The 24,339-nt window shown below is 39.5% G+C and overlaps 1 protein-coding gene across 3 annotated transcripts in view; it reads left to right on the forward strand.

Moving 5' to 3' along the window:
- Positions 1-319: 319 nt before the first annotated feature.
- Positions 320-24,339, forward strand: part of commd10 (COMM domain containing 10) — an 85,935-nt gene continuing 61,915 nt past the window's right edge. Inside the window, exons 1-6 of one of the 3 annotated variants that reach the window (XM_034691023.1) lie at positions 320-600; positions 2,591-2,681; positions 3,544-3,654; positions 4,692-4,847; positions 10,658-10,768; positions 21,813-22,051. In XM_034691023.1, coding sequence (XP_034546914.1) covers positions 572-600; positions 2,591-2,681; positions 3,544-3,654; positions 4,692-4,847; positions 10,658-10,768; positions 21,813-21,839 — 525 coding nt within the window. In that variant the 5' untranslated portion in view covers positions 320-571 and the 3' untranslated portion in view covers positions 21,840-22,051. Of the gene's footprint in view, positions 601-2,590; positions 2,682-3,543; positions 3,655-4,691; positions 4,848-10,657; positions 10,769-21,812; positions 22,052-24,339 lie in introns of those variants that run through there. The other 2 variants (XM_034691024.1, XM_034691022.1) reach the window with 2 other exon arrangements.

Raw genomic sequence — 24,339 nt, forward strand, 5'->3', positions numbered from 1 at the left:
GATGACAGGCGGTGTGATTGGCACATGATCCACTGTGGTTTTGTCTGATCAAGGATCTGTAGAGTGCAGTCTGCTGTATTTACAAGACTTAATAGTCAGTATACGGGACAATTGAGGTCCTGTGAAATAAACCAATTTAGCCCAATATACGGGATGTCCCGGCTAATACGGGACAGTTGGCAACCCAAAAAAGCACCTGAATTTCTGCCTTTGATACCTGCTCTGTTTGTCCATTGGCCATGCCGTAGTTGCTTTTTTACCGTGCGCATCTTTCACGCAACACACGGTTCACCGGATATATGGTTAGAGCTGCTGTAATGTTAATGTAATTGTTGACTCTTGTTGACTGGTACTAGCATTCATAGAGGCCCTCTTTAAAAAGCTCTTTAAAAGTCTTTAAATGATTGATTTATCGCTTCCCTGGTCTCCCCTGCGCATTCTCGCGCAGCTTTGACGGTCACATGATTGGTCTCGTGACAACAGGAAGTAAAAATGAAAACAGTGAAGATGCTGCTGATGCTTTGAGACTGACAATTCTCCATCTGCCACTTAAAGAAGGCAACAGGCAACTATGGCTTCTATCATTAAAGAAACACAAAGGTGGGCAAGTTTTTATTACTCTTTCATTGACAAAGAATATTCCCAGTTGCTACCGTCGAGCTTGTCGCAACACAAGACACAAGGCGAGATACGAAGGCATCCTGAAAGTGATTAATATCGTGATTCTGTTCATTAATGGATATGAGCAAATACATTACAATAGCTCTGGGATAGTTTGTTATATTACTGTCATCATGTCCTTGTTTTAGACTTGTTGTTCAATAAAATACATGTGTAGTGGTATCAAACATTGTGTTCCGAATAGGGAAGTTTATTTTGGTGCTTTAGTCAAACTGAGGTAGAGACAACCTACTTGAGAGTTTTCTTCTTGGATGATTGTGTGCCATTCGTCTGTATTCAAGGTGGAAATATAAATGATTTAAGATTTGTACAAGCTGATTTGAATTGTCGAATTGACAGATTTCTTTGTAGAAAACATCTCTTTTAAAAACTGGCTTCCAAAATACTGTAGGTATTATACATTGTTTTAGAAATATAGTTTCCTGTAGTACAGAAATTGAACTATCTTACCTTGTGTTATAATACTACTCAACTCAACTCAACTTTATTTATATAGCACCTTTCATACATAAAAACATGTAGCCCAAAGTGCTTCACAGAGTAACAGACAGTAAGAAAACAACAGTAATGGTAAAATTATAGAAGGCATGATTTAAAAAAAAAAGAAATACTTAAAAAAGAGAAGAAACTCAACACAGTAAAATTAAGAAAATAATTAAGAGTGGAAATAAAAGTTAGAAATAAGGTAGAGTTAACGAGATCAGATGAACACAATAAATAAATAAGATAAATAAATACATAATGATAAAAATAATAATAAGAAATAAAATAATAAAATAATAATAAATAATAAAATAATAATAATAATAATAATGCAGTCCAGGGCTAAAATAAATTACTCCAAATTAAAAGCTAGATTAAAAAGGTAAGTCTTAAGTTTACTTTTAAAAACACACAGAGAGCTCGCTGTTCTGATGTCCAGAGGCAAAGAGTTCTATAGCCTAGGGGCATAAAAACAGAAAGCTCTCCGGCCGGTGCCTGTGTGAGACACACGAGGAACATTTAAAAGGGAAGCATTCGAGGACCTCAGTGATCGGGCTGGAACATAAAATGACAGGAGATCAGTAATGTATGGAGGAGCAAGGCTGTTAAGAGCTTTAAAAACAAGTAAAAGGACTTTAAAATCAATTCTAAAAGAAACAGGGAGCCAGTGTAAAGTTTTTAAAAGAGGAGTTATGTGGTCAGTTTTCTTTCTCCTCGTTAAAACCCTAGCTGCAGCGTTCTGAACAAGCTGCAGCTTTCTGAGAGATTTTTGGGGCAGGCCCGTAAAAAGGATGTTACAGCAATCGATGCGGCTTGTAATAAAAGCATGAATTAAAATTTCGGACATGCTATGTTAGAAATGTAGAGATGTAGTGTTTCTGCAAAACCAACCTTAAATGAAGGAATCACAAACTGTGTGGATTCTCATTTTCAAGGATGCTCTTTTTTGGTTGTAAGTGAAGAAGAGTTTTAATTTCTATTGGTGATGTAACGCTAAAAGACTCATGTTCAGAATCAGGTTTAAGGAGACTCATAAATAAAGTATGAAAAGTTGTTGAAGTGCTACTTCTGAACTCACTTACAGTTACAAAGTGATACAAGTGCTGGTACTTATAGTTTTAATGAGCATATAGGTCGCTTATTAAATAAGGCATGAAGCATTATTTCTTCAAGGTAGCTTGCACTCCTCTCTCTTTTCGCACTTGTGCTATTATGTATCCTGTTGAACCTCCTACAATTGATGGATGAAAAGCTCCATTCTTTCCTGATGCTGTATGTTGTTACAGCTGTGTTTTTATAGTTAATGCGTGTTTGTTGCAAGGACTCCATTTTATATTCACTGAACCCTGCATCTGTGTCTCTTCTAAAAGATATGAATACTTCCTACACCACTGTCATCAACACTTTCCACTCTTCTCTCCAACAGCATAAAAGAAGCGGTGACTTTCATCAATGCGATTGATGTGAACAAGTTCTCCAGACTGATCTCTCGCATCATACAAAAGCTTCATCTGAAGGTACAGAGGCTCTACAATGTGATCCGTGCAAAAGACAAGAGGCTTTTGAGGCTTGTGCTGCAAAGCTGTCGTGGCGGAGAGACGGGGGCATGCATAATGAGTTACTGGAGCATCAGTCAGACTCGGCTCTAATGAATGCACACACATGCCTGGCACTGATGATCATTCTGGGTTTAGCGTAGCTCGTCAGTCATTAATTTAAAGGACAATTTGTCTTCCAGCTTTGCTTTATTTTAATGTTTGACTTTCAATCAGAAATTAGAATAAAATAGTGAAATAACAATATTTACAGTAATGGGCATTTTGACATATAGAAGCAAAGGTGTAACACCAATGCTGGTCATACTCCTGCTGTGATGATGGTGTATTCATGAACACATTCAGGTACACTATATGCTTATTTTTAGATTGATTGGTTTATTATATGTAGAGCAAAACAGATTGAGTAAGTAATGAAGAACTGGTTAGCTACTACCAACAGCTATTGTGTTCAGCCTATTCATAATTATTTATCGCCCAAACATGAACAAATACAGTATAGGTATTTTAGTTTACATGTTTGATTCTCAAATGTTTGGAATTTTACCTTGAATATTCACACAAATCACAGTTAGTCAAATCAACCAGTATCGTTGTTTTTTGTGTTCTTGTTAAGCAATACGATCCTGCTCTGTTGTATGACTCAGTCAAGATCAGGAAATGATTTTGTCATTATTTAAAAGTATCGTATTCTGCTTGTCTGCAGCCTCCCCCAGAGAAAACCCCTATAACATGAAAAATGTTGCACTGCAATGAGTTTAAATTGTTGCTCATATCTCAGCCTCTTTAACCCACACACTATCTGTGACCTCTATATTCACAGGAAGAGCGAACATTCAGTGAAGAAGAGGAACAAAAACTTCAGACTGCTCTCTCATTGGATAAACAGGCTCTCAATCTAGTCCTGGAAACTGCTGCCTTCATACTAGAGCAGGTGAGGAGTGGTCACCTGTTAGTTTCATTTTAATTTTGTATCTGATCATGAGGTGATAGAAAAGCTGAATCCATTGGTTGCCATTTCGTCTTGATGTCTTGTATATCTTTTACTCTTGTTCAATAGATTTTGTATTGGATGTTATAAAGGAGACCACGTTAACAGGACACCATATGGAAATTTCCTCTGCTTTTGCTGTAAAGAGGAGATATATAATGACTATGACCCAATTTTTAAATTAGTTTCAACCATCAATTCCATTTCTTTTCATTTATTGTTACCCTCAGGGGCTTTTTTATTATCTGAGAAGCGATGCAGGTGCTCTCCTTTTAATTGACAGTTGTTCGGTTTATAAAACATCTGAAGAGAAGTAGAAATGAGGATCAGTTTTTTCTGAGCTCAAGATCCCATCCATACATCATCTTTACCATCTATCCTGTTTGGGGTTGCAGGTGAGCCCACGATGATGCAGCCGAATGCCTTGTTTTGTCTAAAACCCAAAAGATGTTCAGTTAATTGTTACCAAGAGTAAAGAGACCAGCAAATATTAAAATTTAAGATGCTTGAATCCAATAATTTTGATTTATTTCAGTAAGAAAATGACTTAACTTAAGCAATTGCTTTAACAGTTGGTGATTGAAGAGATAGTTAAAAACAACCCTGTTAATCATTGCAGCTCTGCCTGCAAGAGACAACCACAGTGACCTTGGATTTTAAATATCATTTTTTAATTTATTACATATTTTCTTTGGGAAAATCTAACTACAGTACCACCAAAAGGACAGAGATAGAAAGTGACACATTGAATATGTTATTTCTGAAGCTCCTGTGGCTTTCAGTAGATTACATTGTGAGCACATTTCACCAGCTGGGGTCACTGTTGTATTACAAATTGTTGTACATAGCCATGATTAGTTGGGTGTGAATAGTAAAAATGATAAGTACTGTAAAGTGATCAGCTTCACCCGTAAAGCTTAGCTCATAGTAGGATTGATCACACAGTTACCAATCTGACCTTTATCTCCTCTCTTCTGTAGGCCGTGTATCATAACGTGAAGCCGGCTGCTCTGCAGCAGCAGCTCGAGGCGGTTCATCTGGACCCAGACAAAGCTGAGATGTTCTCTCAAACCTGGGCTACTGCTGGACCTGAGCTGGTGGAGAAACTCAAGCACAGTATATTTGCCCCAAAGAAGGTAAGGTTAATATAAACAGGTTTAACTTTGTGGTTCTTATACCATTAGATTTTGTCAAAAGTGTAAGATGAATCCACTCCCTGAAACCCCCAGATTAATTATAGCCTAGTATTCATGCTGTTTTAAGCATTATAGTCACTTGATACTAAATTGAGAATCAAAAATCCATATTAAGACTGACCTGCTTTTACCCGATTTCATTCCAGCTGTGTATATTACAAAGAGTACTTCCACAGATCACACAAGTTGTCACATTAATTTGAAAACTTGTTTCTCTCTGTAGTTTGATTAAGCAGTGACACTTCAAACAGCGCTCCTTTTAAAGTCAAGGGGATTAAGATCTAACGCAGAACAAAAAGGCAGCCTGTACGCATCAATCATATTATGTGAGAACAATTTCCACCATCATACATTTAGACATCTCACCTGCCTTGGTCTTGCAGTAATAGTTCTTCCTCTCATGAATTTATGGCCGCCAGCAGAAGGTCGTGACAGACATTGATCCTCCAGGCGACCTCTGCTATAGCTTTGACTTTGGCAACAGGGAGTTATACAATACTTACATGTATAGGATGGCTCATCCACTCTTTCTGTTCAGTCAGGGGTTTTGAGTAGTGGTTTTTGAGACTTTAAGTTTAGGGTCTAATTTGTAATATTGACCTTTTCCATTCAAGAGACAAGTTAACACTGACTGACACTTTATGTGTTCCTAATATGAGCTCTACGTGGTAAACAATGAAATGCTCACCTGCTCTTTCACTCTAACAAGTATCACTAAAGTGCATGAATGTGGTTATAAAACAAAAAAGCAAACTGAAGAGAAATTTGCCTCAATAATTGCAACAAGTGCATGAGCCATGATCCAAGAATGAACCATTGACATGACTTGCAAATGTGCATTAAGATTTGAGAGTAATTTATGGTGCTTAGTTAGCGCATTTTCCAATCCATAGGCAAAAAACAACTTCTTTCAACAAATGCAAGACAGTTAACATGCAAATACAACCTGACTTATGCAGATACTTTATCCTATAGAGCATCTAAGTACCTTGACTTCATATTTTTTTGCTTTTGAATCCCTTCCTGTGCATATACAGTATAGATTGTTTTGCATTTATTTACTTTTATTTAAGTGTCCATGCCTCCCCTTACATGGGTGAATAAAGTCAGCTAAAGTAAGTAAAGGTGTATTCAGACAGCGCCTTAAAATCAATACCAAATGTCTCTAAGTGCTTCACAATAAAAGAGTCAGAGGCGAACCAGAGAGGTTGCAACAGACATATAATACAAACAGCTACATAAAAAGCAGGTATAGGAAGATTACAAAGGCAGGTGTTATATGGTTTCTGAAGCATGTGCTTCTATGCACTTTGAATGGAGTCCGAGCAAAGAGGTAAAGATCAATGTTATATGAGGCTGTTTAGATGATTATGTCAGGAGCGTTGCAGTAGCATTCCAGACCATTTGCAGGCAGTTCAAGGGTGCACTGCTTAAACAAATGTATGAACAGTCATCTCCAGCTTGACACAACAAGCTTGAGTTTAGTGATGTTTCTTAAATGGTATTAGAGGAGCAACTGAAACATTAAAATGCTGGTCCAGACTCAGAGACTGACTCCTCCTATACTGAGACACCTTGCACAGGGCTGAAAATAAAACCCCAAGACCTCTCATCCCCTTCAGAGCAAGATGACCGCAGAGATCAAAACCTCTGTTTGTCAGTGTGAAGCTGGGGAAAATGATCTGCCATCCAAGCTTTTATGCAGTTAACACAGTCAAGTAGAACCGAAAAATAAGAGACATCTTGGAGTTTAAAAGGCACACACAGAAGAATATGATTTGTGGTAAAAACTTGGTTCCATTAAGGACCCAGTTTCACTTTTCTTCTAAGTTTGAGCTTATTGATTTTTGCTATCACGTCTTGTGTTTCCTATGACCTGACCTTAGATTTTTAGTCGCGTCACATTGTTTGAAATAAATCACTGGTGCACAAGCATACATTGGCTGTCTGATTTTTTATTTTATTTTTTATAAAACAGATTGCATCAAAATAAGAATTCTGGTGTTCAGTTGCTTGTGAGGAGGGCTAGATGTGTGAGGAGGTCTGAAGTTGGTTACTTTTTACCACAGCAAAAAGTAATGAGAAGGACAGAAATACAATTAATGGTGCAATTTAATTTCTTGCAAGGGGGTAACACAACCTCTTTGGCCAAGGATATCAGCATAGTGCATCAAACTAGACCAAAATGCAGCACCCCCGACTGTCTTCGGGGTTGAAAAAACTATGAACTCTGCTGCTGCTGCTGCTGAGAAACAGTCATCTTGCTCCACTGAAAGTAGTCATGGTAATCACACTCAAACTTTGTAGCAAGTGCTATTAGATAACAAAGTAATACAATGTTAACATTTGTGTTAAAATTGTTATGATCAAAGCTAGTTAGCTAACTAAGCAAGCTGAAATAAGGTCACATTATGATCTGTTCAAGGTTGGGTCACGACGATGACTTTAAGGTAAAGGTTAGGGTAAATAAAACGTCATCAATAAAAGCAAAACCAGCTATGTTAGAAAGGCATTGTCCTCTTTCTTCCAAATAATAGTAATGTATCGATAGTGGGATCAATAAAAACTCAGATTATTAAGGAGGTTTGATAATGGTATCATTATCAATAAAATGTATGATCCCAATCCTTAATTACAATGATAGGAAACACTTAAAACTTTAAACCTCAATAGTTTTCATAAGATGCCCCAGAGGAGCTGTTACATGGCAATCAACAGGGGACCCAGGACAGAACCCTGAGGAACACCACAATACCAGGCCTCTACTGATGAGACATAAGACACTGACTGAAAATGTTCTGTCAGACAAATAAAAGGATAACCTAACTAAAGCTGTCCCAAAGACACCCAACTACAGTCTGAACTACCAGTTTGGCTAACATTAGCAGAGCCACGACCACCAGCTTTCATTCCTTGCATTCCGACTAGTAATTCTGGTGCCAACTGGTCAGGGTGTTGAGATTTAATCGTTACTCGACTAAATTCGAACATCCCTTGTTTGGAGTTTGTGACTCTTTCTCACACCTCCAGCTTTGATGTACAGAGAAGAGCACCATGACTTGTATTGTTACAAATGCCAGACAACACACCTACTAAATATATATACACACATCTGATGGGGCAGGAAATATACATTGAAAGAAACATTATAATTGTTTAATTGATTATTTAGTTTAAATGGATTCAGATATACTGACAGTAAAATAAGTAACACATCATAAAGTTGTGCTGTTTATTCATGCTAATGTGGATGTTGTTCCTTTGTGAGTAATGCTGCCCAGCCCTCACCCTCCTCACACCTGTCCTCCGATGCTGTGGAAGCATCCAGACTCGATAAGTCACACATGGTTTATTATTACGGCCTCTCTACGCATCATAAAACACTTAACTGCCCTGCCTTGACTCAGTGCTGCTAATCTATCACACTGCCACAGTGGACCGAGACTGAGAGTAATAGTCTGGCCACCTGCAGCTCAGAGGCAAGGTAACTAAAAACTTTTGGAAGATTAAGCAAAGTTTTGCAGCAGTAGATCTTCATGTCTATAATGGCGACGCAACACTTAAGTCATGTCAGGCTTGCTTATAGGGTCGTTTGTTCCATACATGGTTGGGAAACAAGCTTTTTAAAACTTTTGAACACTCCATTTCAAAAGTTTGATCCTATTTTTCTGGGTTTGAAATCACCCTGCTCCTCCAGGCCACACGTTGAAATACTTTTGGGTAAGATATTGAAACCAACATTTCTTTTAATAGCTGTGTTTTCAGTATTATGGTGTGAATGGCACTTTGAGTAAGTGCTAAATAAAGACTACATTTACCATTTTGGTTTGTCGAAAGAAAATAATGTGACAATTACCGTCATCGATTAGTTGTTTATTTTCAAGAAAAATGCCAAACATATGCCGGTGCCAGGTTTCTAATTGTGTTGTTTTGCTTATTTTCTTTGTCTAATATTAAAATAAACTGAATGTTTCAGGGTTTTGAGAATATTGATGAAACATTACTTTACCTAAATCGTAAACCACATCATCTCAACGTTTTGTAACGTACAGAGCAATGCTAGAATAGAACTCCCTTCTAAAAGAAATTTAACAACAAAACACTCAATATATCTTCAAAAAATCACTAAAGGGACATAACCAGCAGAAAAAAACTTTGGTAAATCATATCAACTTTTAATAGGTTCTCCAGGCTTTTTAGGTTGAAAATGTTTATTTAGTTGATGATAGGTTCAGTCAAAGCATGTGTCTGCTTTTTTTGATTTTGTTTTGATGAGTTGTCAGTTATTGTCTTTATATACCTTAGATTGGGTGTATATTTGTTCAATTTTGATTGTTTATGTATGTAGAATGAGAATGTATACATTGTTATGTATTGTATTGAAAAATTCAACCTGTGGTCCTCTGGAAGAATAGCTTCTGCTATGCTGAAGCTAATTGGGATCTAAATAGAAAAAAACTTTATGTACGATAGGAGAGGGGTTCCCAAAGTGTGGGTTGGGACCAAACGGCAATCTCCGGTCTAAAAATATGAGTCCAATGTGGAAATGTTTAAAACTGCAGTTCATCGAGGATCCGCTTGAGGCTGGCTCCAGAAGTACCGGAAACAACACACGCCAATTCAAAAAAGCCGATCTTTACAAAAAAAAGAAACATGTTTACAGCCTGGTATAAGAGACAAGTTTTTTTCTAACGCGGCAATTTCGAAGATATTGAGATTACGATTCTTCCAATGAGAGGCACAACTGACTTGATTGACAGGCGGGAACACTGTAGCTGTTGACGAGGAGGCTCAAAGCCCGCCTCTTTACGCCACAATCACTCGACAGTAGCAATATGGCTGCCGTCGACGATCATAACGTCAAAACAACTCTTCAGAAACAGATGGGTGACATCACGGATACTAAGTCCATATTTTATACAGTCTATGGTTGGGACCTCCTGGGGGATCTTGAGACACTAATGGGGGAGGTCACATTTGTCTTCCAGCATCGTTAGTTGTTTTCAAAGTAAACTGGTAATTGCATATTTTACCCATTATGTGAAAGAAATTAACAATAATAGTAGCTAAATTTGAAAAATAACCTTCAAATAAGAAATATGATTTGTTTCCTGCCATTCTTTGTTGCCAGATGACTCCTAAGGTTAGGGTTAACAGTTAATTAACAAAGCATCAGTAGCAAAAGGGTTAATTCACAGCAGCACAGGAAACACAGCCACCTATGCATGTATGTCGTCTAATTTTCAGCAGAGCTAAATGAAGTATGAAGCAACATTTAATCACTTGGAGGGACAGTGGGAGTCGCAAGTCTGTGGCACCTATATTTTTAGGGACTCGGGCTAAAAAGTTTGGGAACCCCTGCTATAGGATACAGTGATATTTTGAAGGTCAGTCTATCAATTGCAAAGGCAAACATATGATTAAGTGAGAATTTCTGTATGTGAAGAATGAAAGGGTAAAAATGAAATTAGTCTTAACAGATGCAGAGTGCTTTGAAAATTAAGAACCAGAGAGTATAATTGAATCCAAAACAATAAATCTAGGTCAAATAGGAACATAATGAGCACAAATGAAACACACAAAAGTACACAATTCTTCCCAAAATCTGCTCCTGCTTTATTTATTGGGAACAGTGCTTCTCTAGAGATTTCATAAAGCCTTTGAAAAGTGTCTATATTAAATTGGAATGTGAGGTTGTATCACAACTATGTTCAAATCAAAGACAGACTGGCTCTGTTTGTGTGTTTCAGCTGGAGTATGTTGGCTGGCAGCTAAACCTGCAGATGGCCCAGTCCAGTCAAGCCAGACTCAAGTCTCCCAGTGCCGTCCTCCAACTGGGACTCCGCAGAGAGGACTCAGAGGTGTGAACCGACACACACATACACACAAACACACAAACACACACACACATATACTGCCATTTCTCATTGTTCTGCTTCTCTTAACATTCATCATCCATTTTGAACACACTGACTGGAAACAAAACGCTTATTTTCAACTGTAATCGGGGGACTTTATGTGTTTACGCCAAATGAGAAGCATCTCCAATCTGTCCTTCTTTCTCTGCTATTAGACAGTAATCCCGCTGGTGTCTGTTTTGACCCAGAGGTAGAAGTACATCTGGCTGCAGAGTAACTGTAGTGTAAAGACCAGAGATCAGGGAGCTTGTTATCTGAAACCTCCAGGGTTCTTTTTGTTCTCCTGAGACACAGACTCTGTTGCAAGAATTGGACGGGATTGTAACTAGCACCGAGCTGCAACCATTTATTCACAGTATCAATGCTTTGTTTACAATATTTTTGAGGTCATTAGTGATGATTAGATGTGCTTCTTTACAATACAAATACTCGTTCAATGAATGTGGAATCAGTTTGAACTAAAGTGTTATACTAGGACTTTTGTACAGCATCCTAATGAGCTCTAAGAACGTGTAAGGAAAAGCACTCTGATACATGATGCAAATACAGTCTCTGACTCTACATTTTCACTGTAGCGTTTCTCTTTTCCCATTCATTTGCATTCAGTAGGGTTTGTTTGGATCCCAATTAGCTAATGCTCTGTAGTTACTCTAATAGCCAAGATCTCATGAGCCTCCCTCACTCATTTCTTTCTCCTCCGCTGGGAGAAGGATCACTCTGCCGCTGCAGCAAAAAGGACTCAGAACTCAAAAGGCGGTTTCTTTCTCACACTAAATGTTTTCCATCCTTTGAAGTGTGTAACTAGATTGAAATATTTCATCCACACTTCAACGTTTTGATTCTAATAATCAATTCAAGTATGAATACAAACTTAGGGACATAAGATTAACCAAGTGATGATGATGCTTTGGCAGAAATCTGCAATATATCTACAGATTGTAAATGCTACAAAGCGCTGCTTTTCTTTGGCAGTTGGTACAGACAATTTTCAGCAATGGTCCTCAGGCTTTGGTTTCTTTTAAAGCAGTTTTAGTCTCAAAATGGTGGGACTGATTATCCCCGGAGCCTGGATAGGGTTGTTCCAGCTGACTAGTCAAGTGTCTTTCTTGCACGCTGCTTTGTATTCCATCCCCGGAGAATGCCGGCTCAGCCTTAACGTAGAATTAGGCATGACATATTCAAATTGCTTCTTCCCTTAAACACAGGCCTATAGGCGATAGCTAGAGAAAATATATGTTTTTCTTTATCTCTGTGAATGCGATAGCAGTCGAATTTCTTTTTTGTTTTGGGACTATTTTCTGCTGTGTGCTCCCAAGGCAAGCAAAAGAGGCATTAATTTATTTAAATCCACTTACACCATTCCCCTTGTGGGAGGAGATAGCTGGTGGGCTAAAACAAGGCTGGTTCAAAGTGGAGGGATCAACTTCACTGAACACTACTGATGTGCACATGCTCAGTTGGACTGCAGGGGGCACTGTTGTCTCACAGTTTGGGTAACATCCCTCAGGGGCAGTGAAGTATCTAAGAGATGGATAGGATACCTCGTTTAACTTTGTATTAAAGCAGTCTGAGAGTGCATAGCTGCTTTTTTTCCTTCTATTTCCATCAGTGTTTTCTGATTGGAGTTTCCTGACAGCAAGCTTGTTTTCTTTCAGACTCTTTTAGAATTTCTCCACACAACTTCGGCAATGTCAAAACACTGCACTGACTGAGAAGTAAATTAGCTGCGAACAGAGATGAAATTCTGCAAGTGTCATACTAATTAATTCGCAGATTTGAAACACTCTCACTGCTAACTGACTTAAAGAGAGGGGAAGGCACAACTTGCAAAAAAGGGAAACACTAGAGGATTAAAGGTAAGAGAGGTCAGATTGAGGCGAGAAGTTAGGTGGAGAGGAAGAGGAGGGGCAAACAAATAAAACAAAGCAACATAGGGAGTAAAATAATGAAGATGAAGAGGATAAGGGAAAGAAAATGAAAGAGAAGGAGAGGAAGGCGAGGGTGGCCGTCTGTATATTATTGATTGCTTGGAACCCAAGTGGAGAGTCAGAGAGTCTCCCATCTGACCAGCCTCCTGCTTCATTAGCACTCTCCCTGAGGAGGAGGAGGAGGAGGAGGAGGAGGAGAAGGGGGAGAAGGAGGAGGAGGAAGGGGCAGAATGAAGGGAGCGTCATATCTCCTTCACCAAACAATATGTGGCTGACAGTCTATCAACAGAAACTGTGGAAGAGATGTTAGAAGGCACATTTTGAGAAATGAGTGGACTGTTTTTAGTGTATGTATATTAGGGATGTTCCTAAGTGACTCATTTTCAAGTCGATTAAACCGTAATTTATATTCTGAGTATCTGACAGGTGTAAAGCTAAGAAAACAATCAGAAAACACTGAGAATTGAGCACATGTTAACACGGCTTATCATGTACCGTCCAAAATCATACTGTGTATAGTGTTTTTAATTGCTGTTTGAAACAGTTTATCACCTTTTTAAATAACAAAACTGGTGACTATTTTTAATGTTTCATTCTCCCTTAAAGCATGACTCAAAATCACCAAAGAAAACGTAACAAACAACACATAACGTAAATAAATTATTGTTGAAATGTAGTGGCATTTTACTACTTGTGTAACAGGTGCAGGAAAACACAAGTAACTAAATCAAGGTCTAAATAAAAGGTACCAATAAAATATCTACAAAATAATAACACTTACATAGATTTACATTTTTATGCTGTTAAACAATGGCGTGCTGTTGACTGTCAGCGTTAAACAGCTGATGCACTGCCAACTGTCAGTGTTGACAGCTTCCCCGTCGTTGACATTGTGGGCCTACATTACAACCCCCAATTTCCACATTGCCTCAGTCCATCTTAAATGGGTTCAGAAGTCACCTGTGTTCTGCATCATGTCCATCTAGTATCAGTTATCATCCTCATCCTTTTTGTAGAGAGGTTTACTTTCTACAGATTTTCTGAATCTTTTAATGATTTTATATACTGTAGTTGGTGAAATCCACAAATTCTTTGTAGTTTTACGCTCAGAAACAATATTCTGGACTTGTTGAATTATTGCTCACGCAGTCTCTCACATAATGGTGAATCTTTCCCATATTTACTTCTGAGAGACTCTGCCTCTCTGGAATGTCATTTTCATACCCAGTCTTGTTGCTACCCTGTTCCACAGTAACCTCATTAGTTAGATGTTCCTCCAGTTGTTGTTTTTTTCTTTAGCATTACCCAACTTTTTCAGTGCTTTATTGTTCTTGAACCAACTTTTTTTGAAACGTGTTGTTGGCATCAAAATGAAAATGATCATTTAATTTTCATCAAACACTAAAAACATTGGATATGTTGTCTTTGCTATATTTTTAATTAAATATAAGGTTTGAATTATTTACAAACCATCAAAGTCTGTTTATATCAACATTTTCCAGTGACCCAACTTATTTGAAATTGGGGTTGCAAATTGTCTGACTGATTAGTAATTCTTGTGTCTGCTGATGCCAGTGAGCAGATGCCTGATAGTCAACTAATTCCTAATGTACATATATTCTTTTCATTTTCAGCTGAAATATTAATGTCAGTGTATTCCTTTCACAGTATTTCCTACTCCGTCTAAAAATAGTTGAGAAGAACACGTTTTGAAATAGAGATAATTGGCTTCTATGCAGTAGTTGTCTATCAACCCTGTAGCTGTTTCCCTGTGCTGAACTTTAACTGTTTACTCTGGAAAGTTACTGTCCTGAGTTTACATTGCAGTACATTTTCACCCAGGTAAATGACCTCAGACCTACCTCTAAATGTATCAAGATTCAGATCTCAAATTGATCCTTATAAGGATGTTTGAATTGGGCCTTGCTCAACAGGAACAACACGAGACCTGTTGCATAGCATGATTGTTATTCCAAAGGAGAGGCTGCTGAGACAGAAAAAGACTTAAGTGATCTGCTGTCAAAAGAAAAATAATGTTAGATAAGAAACTGGATTTGAGGATGGGATAGGAAGAGGAAGATGGGAATGCAGGGGAAGGTTATAGGAAGGACGAAGAATAGAGAAAACAAGACGAGAAAAGCATGAGGATGACAGTGAAGAGATGACAGTGGCAGAGGATGAAGGTGAAGTGTAGGCTGGGGGAGGTGACAACAAAGAGAAAACATGTAGAGGAGAGTGGGGAGGGGGAATTCATGTATACGTCCTCTGCAATTCATTGTGGAACTTGTGTGCTGTGAATTAATGGCAGTATAGTAGTGGTAATAATGGTAGTGTGGTAAGGCTGCCTCTTAACCCCAGGCATCCAGTCGTAGTTATTAATGGTGAGCAGAGTTTTCTATTCATCAGTGCACACAAAGCAACAAGAATCTGTGCTTTTATCTGAGTTTTAATAGGTTTTTATTTTTATTTTTCAAAGCACGCTATGCAGACTGCAGATAATCAGATTTAGTTTTTTTCTAACTGCGCAGACCTTGAAATAGAAGAACACAATCTACTCATTTTTAATTCTGAGGTGTTTTGTCTGCAGAGGTTTGGTCTTTGTGGGATAGAGCTGTGCTGAAAAGAAGGAAGTAAGAAAAAACACCAGCACATGGCTTGCTGCCCGCTAACTGGTGTGTGCAGCTTTTTCTCCTGGCTGGAAAGATAACAACACACCACATTTTACACTTCACTTTAAGCTGTTATGTAGGTTCTCCCTCTTTGTATATCTGTGATGCTTCAGGCAGAGGTAAAATACATCTCAGTGAGATGCAGTGGAATGGAAGTGATAGAAACCACAACAAAATGACATGATTATGTAGGTTAAGATGTTTGTACACATCTAAACACATCTTAAAGCCTGGATAAGTGAGCACTTTTTCTTGCATGTAATATGCTAATATTTACACACTATAAACCACTGTAGTCAACATACTGTACATGTATTACCATGTATAAAATATAGAACAAATGAGCTGATTTTAATGTTTGTTTTGTTTTTAATTTGTTTTATTTTTAATCCAGTTTTACTGTTTGATTGGCTCAATTGTTTTATTCACTGTAATTTCAGCACAACCTCACTGTATTTTTCACGCACTTTTAACAACTCAGGTCCTACACCTAATGTTTTTCCTTGCTTTTAATGCTATTTTAATCTCCCTGTCTATTGGTACCCTTGGTGTGAAGCACTTTGTAACTGTGTTTTGAAAGGTGCTATATAAATACATGTATTTTTATTATTATTATTATTATTATTATTATTATTATTATTTTATTTTTTTTAATTTTACTCACTTGATATAGACCATTAATAAGCAAAACATATACAAAACAAATAGGCTAAATAGGAACAAGCAAATTGCTAAGATATAATCAAACTTTGGCATGAGATTATTAGCAAACATAAAACAGCATATACCTTTGAGGTTAGTCATAACAGAGCTATTAGTCTTATTTATAAGTGTTTGGTCTCAGAATCAGCAGCTAAGCAATAATAACTCATTTACTTGTGACAGTCTTTTGTGCAGCAGCAATTAGGGATGTGCGTCTTCAGTCGATTAAACGATTAAACGCCAATCGTCGGCGGCAGCCATACTGCTGCTGTTGAGCAATTGTGAAGTAAAGAGGCGGGCTTTGAGCCTCCTAGCCAACAGCTACAGTGTTCCCGCCTGACAATCAAGTCAGCTGTGCCTCTCATTGGAAGACTCATAATCTCAATATCTTCGAAATTGCCGCGCTAGAAAAAAATTCACGTGTTCACGTGATGACCGCATGTTCAATCCACACTCACTCGTCAAGCACAGCGGTAGTCATGGTAAGTGAAGGAGCAGAGGAACTTGAAAACCCTCCTGCATCTTGTAAGTCACATGTATGGGAGCATTTTGGTTTCCCTGTGAAATACAGTGAATGCTGAATGTGCTTGAGCCACGTTATGAAATTCCATCGCGCATCCTCTAGACCAGATGCCGTCAATAGGCGGCCTGCGGACCGCATCCGGCCGCCTATTTGTGGCCCCCGAACTGTTATTCCTTCACTCTGTGTTTTGGTCGGGTCACTGCGTATTTACCGGGACTTGTCTCCATGTCAACGATACGCAGACAGGCTGTTACTGGGTCGAGTCCAATGCTGCGAGTGCAATTTTTAACTTTCACTTTCGTTTATGGAGCAGTTCGCATATTGGCACTTTGCCAGCTGTAGGACCCTAGAATGCACGAAAACATTGTGTTCCAAGTTTGCAGCCCAAGGAAAAGTGGACTGTAAAAATCAGCGATTGAAAGAAGAATGGAATGAAACTTTTGAAGATCCTCTGCTCCTTCACTTGCCATGCCATGAAATGCAGTGAATGAGGCAGGACTGGGCCCACAGATAGGGTGCTTTGCACATGCAGTAAATTTTGAGTTGAATGTTGTTTTTATTTAATGGGCAAACGTTTACAAGTGTTTTACAAAACAAATGGAGGACAAAGTTATATTTGTCTTGTCTTCTTTCTTTCTTTTTTTTTTTTTGCTGATCAGAAAAATGATCCGATCCGTGACTCAAAACCATGAAACGATCCGAACCGTGAGTTTTTTGATCCGTTGCACCCCTAGTAAACATGTACTGCCTTACTGTCTTGATGCTCTACTACACGGATGTAAACAAGCACAGTGGACAGATAGTGTTTCCTAGCACAAAGCGGTTCAGCAGTATTTTGATCTCCAAAACATAACTAAAGTTGTATGTAGGCTGTGTCTGATTAAACTGGTGCTATGTGTAGCCAGCACAGGCATGTGGACTTTAGCCTGCAAGGACAAAGTGCTAGAGGTGTTAGTTCTGCTAATGTTAGCTGCACTTGGTAAACCAATTTGGCATTTTTTACCGGCAGACTCCGTGGTTTAGTGATGATAGATAAATAGTGCTGAATTCGTGACTGTTTTACATGTTTTTTCTTAACTTAGACGAGTCAGCTTGCAAGAAATTAAATTTACGGTTAATCAACAAAATAATTAGTCACGAGTAGTATTAGAGTTATTAGTAGATGAGTGGCTTCAAAGAAGAAACTCAGGAGGGGAAATGATAGTTTTTAATGAGTGCATTTCAAACTTTTGAAAGTTATCTAAAAGGAGCTAGTTCCCTCTGTTGTTGTTGTTTTTAAAATACTCTCTGGCAATGGTAATGATAAACCATTTGATGGAAAGCTGATTGCTTGAGACACCTTGATCCTGAAGTATGCAAAAGCAAGGCGACACACTTTGTGTAGAGGAAACTTTTAGAGGTCTTTAGCAGGCAGTGGCTGCTAAAGACAAGTTAGTTCAGTAAAGCTTTAATTTGAAGCCCCTAACCTGCTTGCAAAGGGACGTCTTTACCCTTTCAGACTGGTTCATTTGAAATATCTTTTAGAGGCTTGAAGATGTCTGAAGAAAGATTCAATGAGACTTACTGATACCATGCTTCTGTTTGTTGTATAAAAGACTGCTGTGAGCTCGGGGCACCCTGAACGTATGGTGAAACAGAGTGCCGGCTCTCTTCCTCTCTTCTCTTTCCTTTTGTGTCCCTCTAGCACTATCATTTTAGCCCTCTTCTTTCCATCTTCTTTTTTATTCATAAACATGCACGCAGACACTCTGATGCTGCTTTGATGAGACTGAAAGTTGAAATCCCTCGCCAGTGCTGGTGTCTCACTCTCTTTATGTGTCTCTGTCCTGTGGCATTAGAGCGAGCCGCTGCTCCGCCGACCAAGGGTAAGATGACATTTATAATACAGAACATCCACTTGCAAGGCAGACACCGCCGATTTCAATATTTATTGTGGATGAGGCAGGCCACAAAGGCACAGGGGCAGGAGCTAGTAAGCTAGTGTAGCTTCCATATGCTGGCTCAGACTTCAAAGGAAATGTGTTGCTGATAGCTTCAGACAGACTTGATAAGAATTGATAAAGCAAAGCTCTTCTGAGTTCCAAACCGCAAAAGGGAAAAATTTAGTAAATACAGCTTTAAGACAGAATCCCAGACATATTTGCCTTATGTTCCTTCGATGGCTTCAGTATACTCAACCAGAATCTGTGACGAAGAACAACTTTCTCACAGATTTACCAATTTCCTGACAGGGTCACATAAAGTCATTGATAATGAGCCTGAAAATGTCATAGACTGTATAAAATATGGACGTAGTATCCGTGACATCACCCATCCGTTTCTGAAGCGCTGTTTTGAGGCCAATCGCTCGTCAGCAGCCATATTGCTGCTGTCGAGCAATTGTGACGTAAAGAGGCGGGCTTTGAGACTCCTCGCCAACAGCTACAGTGTTCCCGCCTGTCAGTCAAGTCAGCTGTGCCTCTCATTGGAAGACTCATAATCTCAATGTCTTCGAAATTGCCTCGTAGAAAACAATCCCCCCCCCTACAGTGTCTTTTGTACCAGGCTGTGAAAGTGTTTACTCCTGTAAAGATCAGCTTTGAATTGGTGTGTATGTGGTTTCCGGTACTTCAGGAGCCAGCTTCAAGCGGATCCTCAATGAACTGTAGTTTTTAGCACTTCCGCATTGGACTCATATTTTTAAACCGGAGGTTGCCGCTTGGTTTAGTCCTGTGTTATTTTTCAATCACTATCTGAGTTGTCATGATACCTGAATTTTGAACTTCTGTAGGATACTAGTAAAAATCAAACAAAAGGGATACCTGTTTCAATACCACAGCAGCAGAAAATGAACTCCTTGGCACCCAGAACTCATTCATTTAGTTATTTCCAGCGATCTCAATGTGTTAATACAGAAACAGTCACTAAAGACACTCCAACCTTTTACTTACTGTTACGAGACGTCTGATGAATGGCAAAATAATTTAAACTTTGAAATCTTAGTAACCAAAAAAAAATATTTCCTCTACATTAAGTTTGATATTGATGATGTAAAACAGAGCTCACAAAATGTCAGTTTTTACTGACCTGTAAATGAGAACACTTTTGGACCTTTTCCCCCGGCCCGTCTTAAGGCTGATTTATACTTCTGCGTCTCCCCTACGCAGCAGGGGCTGACGCGGACTTGAGGCCCACATACTTGTGCGTCGGTGTGTCTGTGTCGCGCAGCAATTCTCCGCCGAAACACTAGAGGGCAGTGCGGTCTCTCTGATAGCCGGTCGCCTGCTTCCTGCCCCGCTACGATCTCTGTTTACTTTTCCACAGAGATTCAGAGCGTGTTATGTTAATCTACAGCTGATACATGTTGCTGTTTATCATACAGACATGATTACATGAAGAATAGAGAGGAGGAGATGAAATACACAGCCGATGTGCGGCCGATGTCCGGGATCCCGGAAGTGTTGTAAATGCAGGAAATACAAAGCCGCCGAGCGGACCAATCACAGGGCTTGAGGTCCGCGTCGGCTCTACAGGGAGTTACATTTTGGAGGAGGTGCACGTCAGCTACGTGCGTAGGCCTCGGCGTAGGTACGGGAGCTACGCGGACCCCCTGGCGTAGGGTACGCCGTTGATTCAACGCAGAAGTATAAATCAGCCTTTAGCCCTACTCTACTCGACTTGATTCAACTCTACTCGGTTTGTGTTGAGTTTCCACGGTATCTCGTGTCAGATACCAGTTTTTCATACCTGCTCTGCTCTGGTTCCAAGCGAGCTGAGCCGTTATTAAAAGGGGACGTCGACGGACTGCCGGCCACTGATTGGTCAGAGAATGTTGTCACCGAAGAGTCATGAGCGCGACGCCCAACACACAAATCAAACCCGCCATTTTTTAAAAACGACATCAGTACTGTACAATGTCTCAAAGTTTCTCCGCTCGGCCTGCGACAAAAAGACACAGACCGAGCAGCAAGTACACCATTGCCTCCATGTCCTCCATTGTTTGTGATTGTTGTGTTTGTGTCGCGTTCAAAATGACGTGGACGCAGTTTCGCGCAGCTGTGTTATGACTACCCCGCCCACCGTGAGTCGGTACTCGGGTTGGTGGGAAAGGTACCCAAACCGAGTCGAGTCGAGTAGAGCCAAGTCGAGTCGAGTAGGGCTGGAACTGTGTAGTGGAAAAGGGCCGTTAGTGGTGTAGTGGCTGTGACAGAGGGCAGAGCAGAGAGACACACAGGAAGAAGCACATCTTCAGCAGCAAACTGAAGTTCACATCTCCTTCCTGAGATGTGGATGAATTTATAGTTTCCTCAGGGCATAACCACTGTGAAATAATCAGAAAATAACGTCTTATTTTTCGGTTCACTGTTTTTCTTTATTTACTGGTGCTCCCTCTCCTCTCTTCATCTCTTCATCTTCATCGATCACCCACAGAGGCTCTCTCTCCTTTGCTTGTGGCAGCTTTGGGTTGAAAATATGGCTGTGGATTTGTTTTTCATAAGCTTTGATGCATTTCGGTACTTGGAGCTTTAAAAATAACAAAGATTGCATTTTTTTAAGCACATGGTAAAAAATATATATATATTGAGGAATTAAAATTTTAACAAGTGAGCGCTGAAATGAATAATCTAATCTTTAGTTTTTTGTCGTAAAATAAATCAATAATAGTTTAAAAACCAAGTGATTGTTTTATTAATTTATTGAGCTAGAGTAACAAGACATTTTATTCTAGCTTTTTCAATGTGAGAATTTGCTAGTAGAGTAGTAGACTAGAAAGTCTAGTTGGGCTGCTGGAAATTGTGATTTACTGTTTGGACATTTTTCCACCTTTTTAAAAAAAATCAGTTTAAAGATAATCAATCATGAAAACCACCAGTTGCAACTTTACTCAAACCTTTTACACTGATGTCAGAGGTTAAAGGTCAGGGTCAGCACCTCTGAGCTGGCAGAGGTCGTTTTTAGTGTGTCTGACTCTCAGGCAATGATTTTTGACTCAAAGGCTCTGAACCCAGGATAATCCTAGCTCAGCCTAAGCTTTTTTTTAAGGTCTTTTCAATCGAAACAATATTAAAAAGTATATTTCCTGCATCTAAACGGCACACTGTTCTTTCTTTAAATGTCACAGTGCAGAAAAAAAATCGATATCTTGAAAAAGTGAGACTATGGTTTCTCAACTTTTCATCTTTCAGCTCCTGGGAAACACTTTCTTTTCCTGACTTTTTTCTGATGGATGTGACGCCGGAGTATTTCAGTAAAATGTGGGCTGTAAATGATGTCTCCAGCTGCTTCTTATTTCCCATTTCTCACAAGAGGAATGTCTGTAAGCATCATAGAAGTCCTGCTGTTAATTGTGCTCATTCATTCAAGTATTTCTGCCATCTCAGAGTGTTACAGCGGCTTTGACTTTTTTACATTTGTGTTCTCCCTCCTCAACAACACATGCACTGCCTCTTATTCCAGCTTCTTGTTTTTGATCGATTTCAAAAATAAATTCATAACACAGTACTTTGAGTAGTCTTTTTTTTTAATATATGACTCATTTTTGAGAATTCTCTATTTGTTGTCTGAATTTTTAGTGTCAAGTTGTTCCAATCTCGCTTCAGATTATCAGCCAACTAATTCTAGTTTGTGGGAAACCTGCTTGTTTTTTCTTGTTATCAAAGCATCAGACATGAAAGACTTTTCTCCTTGTGATTCTAATTTATTTTCTCTGTTCTGGCTTACAACAGCAGTGCTGTAATCACGGAGGAACGGAAGCTCTTTGTTTGAAAGCACACACACCCACATGTACACACTCACACACACATATTGAGCTCTCCCGGTGAAGGCTGTGACTTTATTTATCAACACCACGAGAGGGGGAATGCAATTAAACATCCTATTTTGACTTGTGCGAGGAGTTGCTGTGATCAGACGCTCTCTGAACATCTTTCCTCGCCTCACGTGTCTCTGTCAAACCGGCATCAGCAGCAGCAGGCCAAACTTTGAACGCAGCTCAAAGCTCCCCTGACAAGTTACATAAAGCCCTGTTCCTGCCTCCCACATCATGTAAACCCAACAAACAACACTCCCAGAGTACATCCAACCTCTCCTTTTATCGTTTCAGGGATTACATGGCTGGATCAATATATTGGAGAGCTCTGATGTAAACGCTACCACGTTCAAATCCTTCACACCAAGCCACCCACCAGTCCGCAGGGACAAAGGCGGCTTTGTCTCAAACTCTACTTGCCTTGCTCTACATGTCCCAAGATGCTTTGTGTCTTTGTGTGCACATCTTTTTAAGGGTCTCCCTTTCTCCCTCCATCTCTCTCTGTCTCTTTCTCCATCTTTCCCTCGCCCTCTCCCGTTCCCACTAGTGATTTGTTTTCCTCCTGTGGGATTTGGGATCCCATTCATTGAGAGCGCATTGTTCGCTTCTTATCCATTCCTGAGGATGGGCCCCGAGAGGCAGAATGGGCGACTGTGGGTGCCCTGGTCTCTCCTTGCTCCTTGCCATACGATGATGTCATGGCTTTTATTTGCCGTGGGGGCACCCATTGATTCTCCCTCCGTATTACACACTCTATATCTCCCTCTTTCACCCTCCCTAACCTCCACTTCTGTTTTCCTCCTCTAGTCCCTTTCCCAGATTCTTTTGCTTCTCAAAAGGCGCCTGGGGGATTTGGGGATGTTTGGATGTTGTTTAAGCACACCCACGGTACGCGCTTGACGCCCAGATAGGGAAAGCCATCAACCCCACAAATCCAACTGCTGCAACTCCCATTTAAATCTCGTTGATTTAACATCCCCCTTTTCTTCTCTCATCTCCCGCTCCTGTGATCAGCTTTCGTTTGTCTGTGGTTATTCAGGGTGGTTTTTGTTTCACACCCGGTTTGTGAAGTAACCATTAATCCCCTTATAATGTGATGCCAGTATGCCATAGCCGGCAGCGATGGTAAAAGAGTGCTTAAGACTGAGATTTTTCAGATGTGCTTGTGTGTCTGTGTTTTTTAAAATTTCTTCATTTCAGAGTTTTGTCGGAGTTTATTTTAGAGAGGCTGCTCTGCCTCTTGGCTGAACTATGCTCGGGTGAGAAATCTATGTCAGTTTAAACAAGAAGCACTGATTGCAGAAGCACAGTGCCAAATCACATCCATTCATTGCAATGAAAGTTGGCTGATAGGCAGACATGGGCTAGAAAGGCTGAGGTTCTTTATTCAAATGCCAAATAATTGTAATAATGCAGAAATATTATGAAATGATGAACAGGTCTGGTTTCTGTTTCAATTGTTGTAACGTTCTTTTGTTTTCTGAATCGTTCTGCGTTTCATGTTGACAACAGCTGTCTTTGTCTGCTTGGATAGCACTGGAATGGGATATAATAGCTATGAAAGGATATGAGCAGTAGTCCTTTACCCTTCCTTGAAATAATGGTTGTAATGAGTGGGTTTTAGCCTGGCACTGTTGTCATCCCACATGCAATAATAGGGCACAGCGTTTCCTCTGCCTGTATCAACAAATTGCCATTAGTTTCTGACTCTCTGATGTCTCACTGGTATGTGGCTGGAATTTGTTTTGATGACAGCTTAAGTATTGCTTAAGAAATTGGCATCCAAATTTAGAGTGGCATGTATTTGTTTGACTTGTCAGATAGGTATGTGGGTACCGTTGGAAAGTTGGCTCGAGGTTTGCTGCAGGTACCTTTCAGTAGGTTTCGCTGTTGTTTCACGGTGA

The sequence above is a fragment of the Notolabrus celidotus genome, chromosome 9, assembly GCF_009762535.1.
Source record: "Notolabrus celidotus isolate fNotCel1 chromosome 9, fNotCel1.pri, whole genome shotgun sequence".
Taxonomy (NCBI): domain Eukaryota; kingdom Metazoa; phylum Chordata; class Actinopteri; order Labriformes; family Labridae; genus Notolabrus; species Notolabrus celidotus.